The sequence below is a fragment of the Bactrocera dorsalis genome, chromosome 2 (genome assembly GCF_023373825.1).
Source record: "Bactrocera dorsalis isolate Fly_Bdor chromosome 2, ASM2337382v1, whole genome shotgun sequence".
In the NCBI taxonomy this organism is placed as follows: Eukaryota; Metazoa; Arthropoda; class Insecta; order Diptera; family Tephritidae; genus Bactrocera; species Bactrocera dorsalis.
In genome coordinates this window covers 75,034,728-75,049,241 of record NC_064304.1, presented here as the reverse complement: position 1 = coordinate 75,049,241, position 14,514 = coordinate 75,034,728, and the positions used below count along the sequence as shown (strand labels likewise).

The 14,514-nt window shown below is 33.8% G+C and overlaps 1 protein-coding gene and 1 long non-coding RNA gene across 30 annotated transcripts in view; one reads left to right on the top strand and one right to left on the bottom strand.

The window, feature by feature from the left end:
- Window positions 1–14,514, top strand: part of LOC105228004 (inositol polyphosphate-5-phosphatase A) — a 151,815-nt gene that overhangs the window by 9,684 nt on the left and 127,617 nt on the right. For 11 of the 29 annotated variants that reach the window (XM_049449974.1, XM_049449980.1, XM_049449970.1 and 8 more), the window contains one exon: window positions 11,015–11,146. In XM_049449974.1, the coding sequence (XP_049305931.1) occupies window positions 11,090–11,146 (57 nt within the window). In that variant the 5' untranslated portion in view covers window positions 11,015–11,089. The other 18 variants (XR_007421890.1, XR_007421889.1, XR_007421891.1 and 15 more) reach the window with 8 other exon arrangements.
- LOC125776783 (uncharacterized) lies at window positions 6,781–7,425 on the bottom strand. The gene is made up of 3 exons (XR_007421945.1): window positions 7,193–7,425; window positions 6,994–7,114; window positions 6,781–6,916 (listed from the first exon to the last, which is right to left on the bottom strand). It is a non-coding gene; the product is annotated as an uncharacterized LOC125776783 (long non-coding RNA).

The following is a 14,514-nucleotide window of genomic DNA, read 5'->3' as shown; positions in this document are numbered from 1 at the left end:
TTGAGGAACAAACTTAGCTGCGACCTTTCACTTTGACACTTCCTAATGATTTCTTGAAGTGAGCAAATATTATTTTAACTTTATCAGTTACTTGTTCTACTTCAGGAATGCGTAATCCTTCTTTTTCAATTAAATTAATTGTGTGAGCCATACATTCAAAATGCTTCCAACCTAACTTATTAATTATAGCACTTTTTATGTTACTAGCATTATCCGACACAGCTAGCAATATTTTGTCGTTAATTTTCCAATCACTTACGATTTGTTGTATCGCCTCACCTAAGTTTTCAGCTGTATGATTTTGCCTCAGTTGGGATGACGTTAAAGCACTGCGTTAGTTCAAAATTTTCGGACACATAATGTGCAGTTACAGCAATGAAACTAGACGTGTTCCGCGATGTCCAACAATCAGTGCTGATGCAAAACTTTTCCCCGCTCCTAATCATTTCTCGCACCTTATGTTTACATTCCTCATACAATGCAGGAATCATTGATTTTGAAATCACACGTCTGCTAGGAATGTCATAAGATGGATTTAGGGTTGTTACAAATTCCCGAAAACCTTTGTCCTCAACTATAGAGAAAGGTTGCAAATCCACCGTAAACAGCTGCAATAACTTGCTTGTTATTTCACTTATTGATTTTAGCTGCGCAACATTTAAAATCTTAGTTTGTGTTAAAGGCTTTGGTATTGCAGTCGAAGTTGATGGAATATTCTCTTCAAATGTGACAGGAGCATTTTGCGGCGCTGGCGTAATTTCCGTCTGCAAAAATATTTTAACAATACCAATTTGATAATGCCTCCGTTCCATATGTTTTTTTAAATTTGATGTTGAAGTTTTATATGATATTTTGCATTTTCAAATATCACATTTTGCGAAAACAGCATCCACTTCTTTCAAAATTTGCCGCACAACTCGTTTTGGCTCTTTTTGACACATACATCTTTAATTTTTATTAAGTATAAGCAAACTGATTTGTAACCGTTTCGTACAAAAATTAATGTAAATGATCCGTTATTTTTTAAGACGCACATTTGTAAAGTCACAATAAATATATTCTCTGAAGGTTTTTTTTCAATATAAGGATACTCAAAGTAAACGAAAACATGCTTTTAAAAATATTTCGTTATTTATAAAATACTAAGTTTTTTTAAATTATTATAAGTTTTATAATTGGCTTTACTACAGCATTGAGGTTTCTGTAATCAATTTAATTTGTACATAAATATTACCCGTTTAAAGATAAATTAACTTTTTATATGTTAACCAATTTATACTTATCTAAAATTGAAAAACATTCATAGCTTTAATGAATATAAATTCATTACAGTCGCAATTTTTTATATTCCACGGTGAATGCTATTTTGTCACAGTCGTAATTTTTCATGTGATACTGTGACTACTATTTTGTTCGTTATACTATGTTCAGACCGAAAATTTCAAAGATTAGATTACATTTAAGCATTTCATAATCCAACAGTGTTCTCACTGCCGTTAGAAAGATCAAAAAACAGCTGTTATTGTCATTCATGAATTCACATCGCTTAATATTTATCAAAAGAAAAGATTGGCATATAGTATTTTGAAATAAAAGCCGTCTTTTTTTTAATATTTTCCATATAATATAAATGATGGATGCATTTTTTCATTTGCTTGGTCGATTTTCAGGTGAAATTAGATTCATTGCTTTAAAAAAAATTTGTTTGTTTACATTTTTTTCCCTTTGTAGTGTCAAATCAGCTGTGATAATGTAATAGTTTTCCAGTGCTGACTAGTATCTTTCCAGTGCTGACAAGTATATTGCGCAAAATCAGAGTCGCACGGACAGATTTAGCGTGGATCAGTTTCAAATCATTTCAATGAAGTGATTTGGAACTGTCATTTTTGTATGGCGAAATCTTGATAAATTTTTAAGATTAGTGGGATAATCCATTCAACAGCCGAAATCGTGTGATTAAGTGTCGGTCTGAACATAGTATTAATTCCTGTCACTGCTACTTTAGGAAACTTGTCACAGCTGAGACCAGTGATTTTTAAGTAGCAGTGACAAAGTCACAGGTACTCAAATATTTGCCATCTCTAGTACATATGTATGTACAGACATAGGAGGTTCTCCAGATAAGTGAATATATGTATATACATATATATGTATATAGTTGCCGCTGACTTGCATTTAAAATTCAATGATTAACCCTTTCGGTGTTTTTTTTTTTGTTTTTGGCCTTAAAAATCTATTTTTTAGTGTTTTTATATACTTAAGCCCACTTTATGAATAATCAACACTAATTTTTTAACATTTTGTTTGCAAAAGTGGTTTTTAACACTATGCCATATGGCATAGAATCTGTTTAAAGGAAAAAAAATAAAATATATAAGTTTTTAATTCAGTTTTAAAATTGTTGTTTTTATTAGATTAAAATTATTTTGTTTTAACTTACACATAAGCAAACGCAAAAAACTATAAAAAAATAAGAGTTCATTGTCAATTTCTGGTTCAAGAGTATGTCTGCATCTGTATAGTTCTCTGGAAAAAAAGAAATAATATAAAACAAATTCAAATATAGAAATAAATCTATAACTTACCTTCATGGTATAATCTAAAGCAATTTCTGGTCCCGTTTGGAATGCAGAGACGAACGTTACATTTTGCACACAAGTAACTGGAATATCTTTTGCATCCTGGTACTTTACATATACGTTTTACAGGTGTATACTCAGGCCAATGTTGAATACCATCGAAACGAATCGAACCTGAAGGTGCCCTTTCATATGAAGGTCTTGATTTCGAAGTTGATGGAGTGCTAGAAAGGTCTAAGTCCTCCGATCCGGTCTTCCTCTTTTTCGTGCGACACTTTGAACTGTCGCCAATGCCAGCAATCCATCAGCTACATCATTCCGGAACGCTAATAAATCCATTTGATCTTTTTTCTTATGTTATTACTTTAGCCATCATTTGGATATTCTAACCAAGAGTTGCATACTGCTAAGTCCAGAAAATGATCGAAAACTCTAAGGGTCCACTTTTTTGTCCGAATAGAAATTCGATACAAAGATAGCAAAAAGTCTATATTGTCGACTCCTCCCATATATTTATTATACACGGCTACAACGTTAGGCTGTGATACAGCGATCTTTTTCTTTTGCTCAGAACAAAATCTGGTGACTTCTTTTTTGTCTTTATCACCATAAATGGACGACGCCAATTGAACACAGCCCCCATCTAGCCATTTCAAAACGATAATGTTTTGGTTCCTTTCAATGCAATAGTGATAGCTACCTCGGCACATATCCGATTTCTTTGGCGCCGCGATTTGAAGGTGCCGTTGGAAAGAGGGTTAGGGTTATAGGGTCCGCAAACGCTTAGTTTACGAGATATTCGACCTTAAAGTTCAAAAATTCTCAAAATTCGAACATTTCAAGAAGCTATTTCACCACGATAAACACATTTTTTTCTCCAAATGAATTAAATTACACTATAATCTCTTAAATAAATAATAAATGGATATTTTCTTTTTTTAAATTTATTAACCCATTTACAACCATTGTACTCGCTTGTGTACAGAAAATCAGTCAAGTTTAGGCATGTGGCGTAACTCAATGCTAAGTATTTGCACACAAATTTTTGATCATATGCGTAGTTTTATTCTTAGAAACAACAAAAAAAATACATTCGCTTCACGCGAATTCATAACGGCACTTTTCGTGGCATAAATCAATAAAAAACTGAAAATTTTAAATAAATTTACTTTTTGACTCCTTGGTTGTAAATGGGTTAAGCAAATAAGTAATATTATATACATGTATTAGTAATATTATATAATAATAATTATATATACATATGTATAAGTAATATTATATAATAATATTACCTAATAAAGTGTAAAGTATATAGTTCAGTACGAAAACTCCAATTTTGTTTCAATATGAGTGCATGATAACCGAAAAATATTACCACTTTATACCCAAAACTCATATTTTAAATATAATAATACACTCAGTCCTTTTTTTACGCGATTATTGGTTCTGCCACTAATCGCGTAAAAAAAAATCGCGTAAAAATGGTTAGTTTTCCTATATTAACTGACGAATTGGTTCCGAATATAAAAAATATCGCGTATAACAAAATATGCGCGCAAAAAAATATTCAAAAACAATACAATCAGTTTCAAATTTCATACATATGATTTATTCATTCATAACAAAATAAAAAATACAAAACAAAAACCATATATAAAAGAGAAGGAAATAGAAAATAGGTAGATTTATTGAAAAAAAAACGTTGAATGCTGTTCAATCACTGTCATTATCCGTAGTGGAAATTATTCTTAGCCGCTTATTTTGATGGCCGGCGCTGATATATGAATAGTATGAACTATGGATTGATGTTCTGATTGACTAAGCATCTCCGACTGACAAAATTAACTGAATTTATGGTGCAATTCAGTTAATTTTGTTTGAATGCTTCTTTTTGGACCCAATAAATTCCGATGTAGTTCTTTATATCTTAAAATACAGAGACTCAATTCTTTTTGAAAAATTCGTGCACGTTCGGCATCAGTATCATTTGCTACAAAATAATTTTCCTATTCTGCTGCAAGTTTAAAACCTTGCTTAATCGTCTCTGCTTTAATTGGATGATCGTCTATCTCGGTGTCAATATCCAATATCCACACACTATTAGGGTGCGCCGACATATTCAAAAATTATTACGCGTAAAAATATGTAAACAAGCAAAAAACGAAAACAAGCAATCGCGTTAAAGTGAGAATTTCGCGTAAAAAAAGGAATTTGCGCTGCAAAAATAACCGCGTTAAAGTGAAATAGCGTAAAAAGAGATCGCGTAAAAAAAGGACTGAGTGTATATATTGTCACCTAAAATACAAACCAATGTATCATCAAAAATAAATGCAAATCGCTGAAAGATATAATAACAAAAATGTATCCATTTTATAACGAAAACTTAAATTTTGTTTCAATATTGGATATAAAGTGGTTATATTTTTTGGTTATTATGCACTCATATTGAAACAAAACTTCAGTTTTGGATATAAAGTAGTTATATTTTTTGGTTATAATGCACTCAAACTCATATTTTAAATACAATAATATACAATATATATCGTCACCTAAAATACAAACCAATGTATCATCAAAAATAAATGGAAATCCCTGACAGATATAATAACGAAATTTATCCAATTTATAACGAAAACTCAAATTTTGTTTCCATATGAGTGCATGATAACCAAAAAATATAACCACTTTATAACAAAAAGTCAATATATTTTTTTATTTTTAACGCAGAAAGGAGTACTACACAAAACTACTTCAGTCACCGCGGATATTCGCTCGGCCAGGGTTATTTTTTTAAAGAATGGAGTGCTACGCGAAAGTACTTCAGTCACCCCGGGTATTCGCTCGGCCAGGGTTATTTTTTTAAAACGCGACCGAAGGCCGCCAATGCAGAATGGAGTATTACGCGAAAGTACTTCAGTCACCCCGGGTATTCGTTCGTAATATTATAATATTATCATATGATTTTACTTATCGTGTTTATTAAATATAAATCGCATATTATTCATATATGTACCTGTATCTTGCATATTAAATTTTAGCTTGCAAATTCTTCTTTATAGTTTTTTTTTATAGTTAATAAAGAAAAAATAATCACTCGAAAGTACAAACAAAGAAAACGCTGTGAAACGCTGAAAAATCCTCCACTTTTGGTTTTTAAGGTGTGGCAATGCTGGTTTTCCTTGTAAATATTAGGTTGTCAAAACAGTCTTGCGGCATTTTTATTGAATTTTTTTTTTATTGAAATTGAAATGAATTTTTGAAAACTCATGCCCAGCTCTTCACCGATGCTACGGCTGCTTCTATGCCGGTCTCTTTCGACCAATTCAGCGATTTTATCGCAAATTTCGACGGCCTTCCAGAGCGAATCTTCGACTACCTCTACACCAGAAGAAAAACGTTGAAACCATCGTTGTGCGGTGGAAATGGAAACTGTATCGGGTCCATAAACTGCACAAATTTTATTGGCGGCTTGAGATGCATTTTTGCTTTTACAAAGCAATGAATGAGCTTTCCAAAAAGGTATAGCATGACCCGATGCGACGAATAAAACTAGAATTACGCGCTTTCAGCGCCAACTAGCGAAAATACCGCAAGACTTTTTTGACAACCCAATATAAGCACTAAACTTTTCAGACATAAATCTGACAAGTGATTTTTAAATTACTAAATTTAGTTGAAAAAATACAAAATAAATGTGAAATGTGAGCTTATTTAAATGTTTAGAGTGTATATTTGCATATACATATGTGCATAGTAAAAAACGTGAAAAAATTAGTGAAACATAGAGAAATAACATGTGTTCCTAGTGCAAATTTTTGAATTTTTAAACGTGAATATTTTTAAAAATATTAGTTATTTTTATATTACTTTTGGATATTCCTCCTCTGGAGAAGCTCCCCTATCCGTACATACCACATTTATACGGAAATTCCTGTTGCCCATATTCCCTTTCCTCGCAAATATACACCCCTATCATGCATTTCGATTACGTTCCCGCTCTACGCTCCGCCGGAGTCGAAATTAGGTATCATGCGTTACGATTGGATTGAAAGAAGAAGAGGAAGAGCTATAACTCTTTCGAAATCAGCTGTTTGCTTTGAAATATGTGAAACTGGAACATAACAAAGCAAAAATACACAAATTACTGCTGTTCAAAGAAAATAAATAAAAGTAAAATTTGTATATTGTTATTATTTTTATTAAACGTAACTATGGAATCTTTATCCGCGGCGATATTACTGGTTGAGGAGGAGAGCAGCGCATCTCAGAATGCTGGGGTGAGAATTGAAAGGAGAAGATTACGAGATATGTGCGATCCCTTCCAGATGAATGACGGGCTGTAAGTAATTGCACGTGAAAGTAGACATTTTTTTACGTTTGCGGAAAAAACGACGGCAAGTAAATTTGATGCTACCTCTTTCCAAAAAGCCTGTACATCTTCCTTAGGACGCTGGTGGAAACCGTTGGCTATATCTAGCTTACTCTCCATCATATCTGCCAATTTTCCATATTGCTCTGGTGTTGTTGTTTTTGACCTGAAAGCATATCAAAAAACATCACTAAAACTGGAAATATCGTGTGTTTTACAACTCTTAAATACAAGTTTTACTTACATTTTTAGAAAATTAAAAAAAAAATCACGCAAATAATAAAATTTTCTCAGCAAAATAAAAACACAAAAAGTTCTCCGCCAACAAAATTGCAACTTAGCAAAACGGAGCTACGATCGAAATGCATGATAGGCAGAATTGTAAATTTCGAAGTTGAACTGAACGGGAACGGAACGCATGATACCAAAGTCGCCAAACGGAGAAAATTTCAATCCAAGTCGAAATGCGTGATAGGGGTGATATTAATTAGTTTATAGTGGTAAAATAGTTATCAAAAAATATCTTGTGGTTTTTATTTTCTGGAATAGTTTTACATAAATGAATAACAATATCCGACCAAAAACCTAACTTTGAGTCTCCAACAATTGTGTTTTTCCCTGGTATATTTCCAGATCATAAACAATTCCATTTGAGCTACATAGGCAAAATATTTTTATTTCCCATTTATTAGGTTTTTTAGGCATATACTGCTTCAATCCAGTTTTCGATTTAAATGGAATCATCATTTCATCACAGCAGCAGTTTTCATCTTTTGGAATATCATAAGATTTTTTCAGGAATGTATTTATAAGTGGACGAACTTTAAAAAGTTTTTCGGTTGAGTTCCCCTCTATGCCAAATTTTAGACAAGTAGGTACGTATCAGAGAGTAATAAATTTTTGTGTATACTTAAGTACTGATCCGGTACTCTGTCTGATTCTGCCAGTTCAGTTCATGTACACGAAGCGAATTGTTTTCTTCAAATCAGCGATAGAGAACAACTTTGTATCACTAGCGATCGGCTTATACCTGATTTGTTTATGAACTTTCGTATCAGCAGAAAATACCCGAAGTGATGCATACTTATGCTTCAATGATTGAAATGATCGACAGCGCTCGGTTTGTATATCATCCCCTAAACACTGATTTAGTCGGGCACTTCTTTTCTATTACAAATATATATGTTTGTATGTACAAGTATGTTATATGTATAATGGAAAATCCATCAAGTACATACATACAATAAATGTATGTATGTATATATGTATGTACGTACTCGATGGAATTTCCATTGTTTACGCATCGAAAATTTGTAACATGCGCACATTTTCAAAGCTGATACATTTTTTTCCACACATGATTCAAATCAGTCCAGCAGTAAATTGTTGTTGTTTGCTGTACTTTTAGATTTACCCATAGATTTACTCGAAGATTTACTTGTAGTTTACCCAAAGTTTCATTTCAATTCAAGCAATCGTCGCAACGCTATGAACTGACATGATACGATTGCAACCGAAGCCAGCCATACGTTTACACGATCGTGATTGCCGAAGAACAAATTGTTCGTGTTGCATCAGATCAGTTGACGCTGGCAGATACACGAATTGATTAACAATGTTGTCTATACTGAACTGAATTGATTTGATTGTGTTTTTGGCACGACTGTTTGTTCTGATTTTATCATACTCGTTGCAGCTCTCTGGTACGTACTCTAAGCCCGTATAGGCAAATATTATTTAACAATTTCTCCTTGCTCTTTGTATTACAAAACCAAGCGGGATTAAATACCAACCAATTTAGCATATCATATGCACATATAGTACGTACTCTAAGCCCGTATAGGCAAATATTATTTAACAATTTCTCCTTGTTCTTTGTATTACAAAACCAAGCGGGATTAAATACCAACCAACCAATACCTTTCCTAATTTCCTCCTTTGTTTAGTGTCCTCTTGCTCCCGTTTCCTCCTTTGTAGAGTATGTATGCATGTAGGCATGCGTTCGTTGTTATGTTGTTTTTTTTTTCTTATTTCGCGCCCGATTTATGTTATAATTTTTGCTATTTTTTATTTTTTGTTAGACCGCGCCCGATTTGTTTTATAATTTTTGCTATTTTTATTGTTAGACCGCGACCGATTTATGTTTGACACTTTGTGTGTTATCTGTTATTATTATTAATAATAGTCACAGCACTGGAAAACTTAGTAAAATTTTGTAAATTTAGTAAATTATTATTATTTTCCTAAATTTTTGTTTCTTTATTTGCACCGGTTTTTGGCTCATATGTTCTTTGTTGTTTGCTTTTTTATTTAGTTTTGTCACTTATTATTACCTTTTCGGTTTTATTACCGCACTTTCTCACAGTTTAAATTTTTATTTTATCGAAATCTTTTTTTTTTTTGACTTTATTTAGCCACAGTGCCTTTTTTTATGGCTCGAAGGACCATGTACAAATAACTCACCTTGTAGGCCACTCACAATTTTTGTTATAAAGAAAAATGCACCAATTCCGAAAATCGTTATAAACTTGTATTTCCTTAAAATTCACTTAAAGGTTATTATTATAAACTGAATTGAGATGATGCACTTTACTAAACAGTAGTTTTAAAACCGTTAAAATATATATTATATATAAATTTACAATGATAAAAGTTATTATAAAATTACTTTTATATAAATTGAAAAACTTTAAATGTATATAAAGGCGGGTAGCGAAAGTGAACCGGGATGCTGCGATGCTGCGAAAAGCGATGCTGCTTTATCGACGTCGTAACAACGAAAGGTGCGCGAGATCCTTTCTCTTTTCCTTTTGTTCTAATTAGACTGCAGAATGTCATCGCGTTTGGGTGCATGTGCGTGTATGTGTGTTAATGAGTGGTGTTCTCTCGCGTGATGAGGTGATTGGTTGATTCGGTGTGGTGAATTGATGCAGATGTGATGCGACGTCGCTACTCATTTAGCCAGTTGCCATTGTGATTGTTATACATATATGTATATTTACTGGCTATTTTATTTATTTTAAATTGGTATACCGTTTTTGATGGTTTATTTATTAATTTTTCTAAATTCTGCTTTTTCGAATTTTTTTTTGTAACTTTAATTGAATATAATTTTATAACATGTGGCGACCCTTTTCATGAAGCATTATCAAATAAATTCAATAAAAATGTTTCAAAAATAATTTCCAAAAGAGTGGCAACCTCATAATTCTTTTTTACACTGTTTTTACTAATTTTTTGTTTTGTGGTATATATTATTTTATTTTATATTATTTTATTTTATATTATTTTATTTTATATTTACACCTTCACTTCGCCGATTGAGAGCTAGGTCTTACTTTCTTTATCATTTTCTTTTATTGTTATATTGGTGCAACCACTTGTAGTTGCGACAATATTTGTCAAGTGGCCTACTTCTCATATCAATTGTATTCCTTTAAATATTTACGTTACACCATTTATTGTGACGTTAATTGTTGTCGCAATATTCGTTTGAGCATATAAAATAATGAAATGTGCAACGGAAATGCACTGTGATATAATGTAAGTACCCTAATTTGTTTCAAAATATGATATGCATATTTCGTGTGGTCGCATCGTTGTTGCGATAACAAAAAAGGGAAAATATTTTAAGTCGACCAGTTGACTTTAAGTAGTTTGGAGTACGAGTATCACCGTGAATGTTGTGTTAATGCTTGGTGTAGTGATGTGGAATGTGAGTTGTGAAGTAGTTAATATGATGTGTGAAGGTTGTGCGTCTGAGTAATGTTGTGTGACCAAAATCAAGAAAATTATCTTTGTATGCCCTTTTATGATGTAAAAAATGCACCTGTACAGGGTGTTTTAGGTTTGGTCCAGCCAAAGTTAAAATTTTTTCCTGTTTTTATTAAAAAATAAATAAACAATGTCGTAATGTTGCAAATAAATTAACTCTTTGCTATTGTACCTGACAGTTCCTAACGCATATTGAAGCTTTCTCTTTACACAACATATGACAACACTTTTACAGAGTAATCACATAACTACATATATTATTAATACGTAATCTTCTCTATTTTAATTACAGCTGAGTTATTACTAAACTTTCTATCAGTGATTGAAATTCCTCGTCAGTATCCTTCATACTAATCTCTTATTCATAATGGACAATTCAAATTTATTATTAGTTACGGCAAACGTTGGGACTTTATTCGAAGATGTAAGTACTGATTCGGTTGACAGGTTATTTCAAAATATTAATTACCGTGATAATAATATATATATACAATAACTTATGCATATATTCTAAAATAATTTAAATATTCATTAATCATTAGTTTCGTTGTTTTCTTTATTCTCAACTGTCAACTGTAGTTTTTATATTTTCAGATATACATGTATATATACATATGTATATGTATATATTAAGTTAAATTAATAAATAATTAATGCAATTGAAGTAAAATCTTTTAAATTACACAGTACAACAGCTAATCTGGGGGGTGAGAAATTCCAAGTCAGGGTGATGGTACTAGGTCAGTATAGTAAAACCCTCAAAGGGTTTGACCTTTTAAATTTTTTCCTTATCTTGATGTTTTTTCGCTTAGTTGTAACATTTTGGCAAAAACGTAGTTTAACATAACTTGTCCGATTTTGATGAAACAAATTTAGAAAAATTAAGAATTACAGTTTCTCTAATCTGTTTCTATACCGTTTTCCTATATGTGCAACACTTTCGAAGTTAAAAATGAATGTATGAAGGAAAAAAAGTATTTTTTTCCTAAAAATTTAAATTTTTTTTTTTTAATTCATAAAAAATCCAGCAACACTGGTTCTGTAATGTTCACATAAAAAATGCATTGTCATTATACTTCTTCTCTTTCTCACACTGGTTCTGTGATTTTTGTCATTCAACAAGTGCCGACGAACGCGAACAGTAAAAGTAATTTTTCTCAAATATTTTAAAAGTGAACAAAAGAGAACAAAATATGGAACTGTGCAAGCCAGATATAAATAGCTTTTGCTACTGCTGTGGTCAATATGTCTCAACACATATAAAAAGGGGAAATTTCAGTACTGATTTTGTTCAAACAGACGAGATGTACGAGTACTTCAACCAAAATGTTAGAGTGAACGAAAATTGGGTACCAAATATGGTGTGTAAAAGCTGCTACAACCGTCTAATGGATTGGAAAAATAGAAGACGTGAAAGTATGCCATTCGGCATCCCAATGACTTGGACTAATCCTGGCGAAGGTCACAAATGAGGAAAGTTCTCTGATCGCCATTCACTTGGGAGTGGCCAGAAACGATTCTTTTACATATGACTCAAGCAGCTCACGACTTCCGGTCTTTGACCAAGTATCCTCTGGGTAGCCTAAGAACATCCGTTTGAAGGCGAGCTAAAGTGAGAAGGCGAAACATCCCCTGCATAGGGTTGTGCGCTGGGTTTGGGACCCGCCACGTAAAAAAACACCTCCAATGAAAAACAACAAACAGCCTCGGATGAAAGACCCCCCTTTTGATGACGACCATGGCAAACGAAATAAGGACTATGATTTGAGGGCATGCACCTGGAATGTCCGGTCCCTTAATTGGGAAGGTGCCGCTGCCCAGCTGGTAGATGTCCTCGTAAAGATAAAGGCTGACATCACCGCCGTCCAAGAAATGCGATGGACGGGACAAGGACAGAAACGCGTAGGTCCTTGTGACATTTACTACAGTGGCCATATAAAGGAGCGCAAGTTTGGTGTTGGATTCGTGGTGGGAGAGAGACTCCGTCGCCGAGTACTATCATTCACTCCGGAGAATGAACGTCTAGCCACAATCCGCATCAAAGCGAGGTTCTTCAACATATCGCTGATTTGCGCCCACGCCCCGACGGAAGAGAAGGACGATGTGACCAAAGATGCCTTTTATGAGTGCTTGGAGCGCACTTATGAGAGATGCTCCGCCACGATGTCAAAATCGTGCTTGGCGACTTCAACGCCAGGGTGGGCAAAGAAGGTATCTTTGGCACTACGGTCGGTAAATTCAGCCTCCACGAGGAAACATCCCCAAATGGGTTGAGGCTGATCGACTTCGCCGGAGCCCGAAATATGGTTATCTGTAGTACTAGATTCCAGCATAAGAAGATACATCAAGCTACCTGGCTGTCTCCGGATCGAAAAACCACCAACCAGATCGATCATGTTGTGATAGACGGAAGACACGTCTCCAGTGTTTTAGATGTGCGTGCGCTCCGAGGTCCTAACATCGATAGCAAAAAACGCACTCCAACAAACACAAGGAAGGTTCGACGTCGAGAAGCTGCAATCACAACAGACAGCCGAACGATTTTCTACTCGGCTTGCACTCCTGCTCTCTGAGAGCACTCGTCAACAACTCGGCTATAATCGCGTAAGCGGTGTCCACGCCAGTTAAGAAGAAGAAGAAAATAAGCTTGATTCAATTGTTGCCAAGTTGGAATTAACACAGCATAAATCGGAAGAGCTGGCTCCCATTTTGAAATCAAACATTTTGTTGTCACCCAGTGTGAAAGTCACAGCTTATCGAAGTCGTCAGGCAACACTCCAAAGTTTATTCTTGAATGATGAAAAAACTTCTGCATATTGCCCGGATGTAGGAAAATTGATGAACGCAATGGAAATAAAATAAGAAGCAGATGACTGGAGATTATTTATTGACAGTTCAAAACTCAGCTTGAAGGCGGTTTTACTGCATAAGACCAATAAAAAACCTTCAGTTCCAATCGCCTATAGTACAGAAACGAAAGAAACCTATGATGCACTGGAAAATATTTTAAACAGGGTTAACTAAGCCAAACATATGTGGCGCATATGCTGCGATTTAAAAGTTGTAGCAATGCTTTGCGTCTTCAAAGCGGCTATATAAAATATATGTGCTTTTTGTGCGATTGGGACACACGATTTTCCGGTGACCAATATGCATGCCACGGATGGAAACTCAGAGAGCACAGCAGGTTACAAACGGCCAATATTATTCGTGAGCCTCTAGTGCCGAAGGAGAAGATATTGCCGCCTCTACTGCATATTAAACTTGGAATTGTTAAGAATTTTATCAAAACTGTCGCAAAAAGAGATGAAGTTTTCTTGTTTTTGAAACTAATTTACCCGAGACTCAGCGAAAGTAAAACTAAAGAAGGTAAGTTATAATATCACATTCATTTCCCATGGTTTTCCATCTTAACAAATTAAATTTTTCCAATCAGGCGTACTAAATGGTCCAGATATACGAAAGCTGATTAAAAGTGACGCATTCAACAATATTTTGATTGACGCTAAATTGAATGCATGGCAGGGAATCAAATAAGTAATAGAAGGCTTGTTGGGAAAGCATCGTTCTAACAACTACGATGTTTCTGTCGCAAGGATGTTAAGAGCATTCTCAGAAATTGGAGTCCACATGTCCTTGAAAATCCATTATTTACATCATCATCTGGACTACTTCAGCAAACAATTCGCTACCGAATCTGATGAACAATAGGTAATACTGATTTTTAATTTTTTCAAACTCATTTTAATAAAACAAAAACTTACAGATATAGAGGCAAAAAGTCGCCGAGTG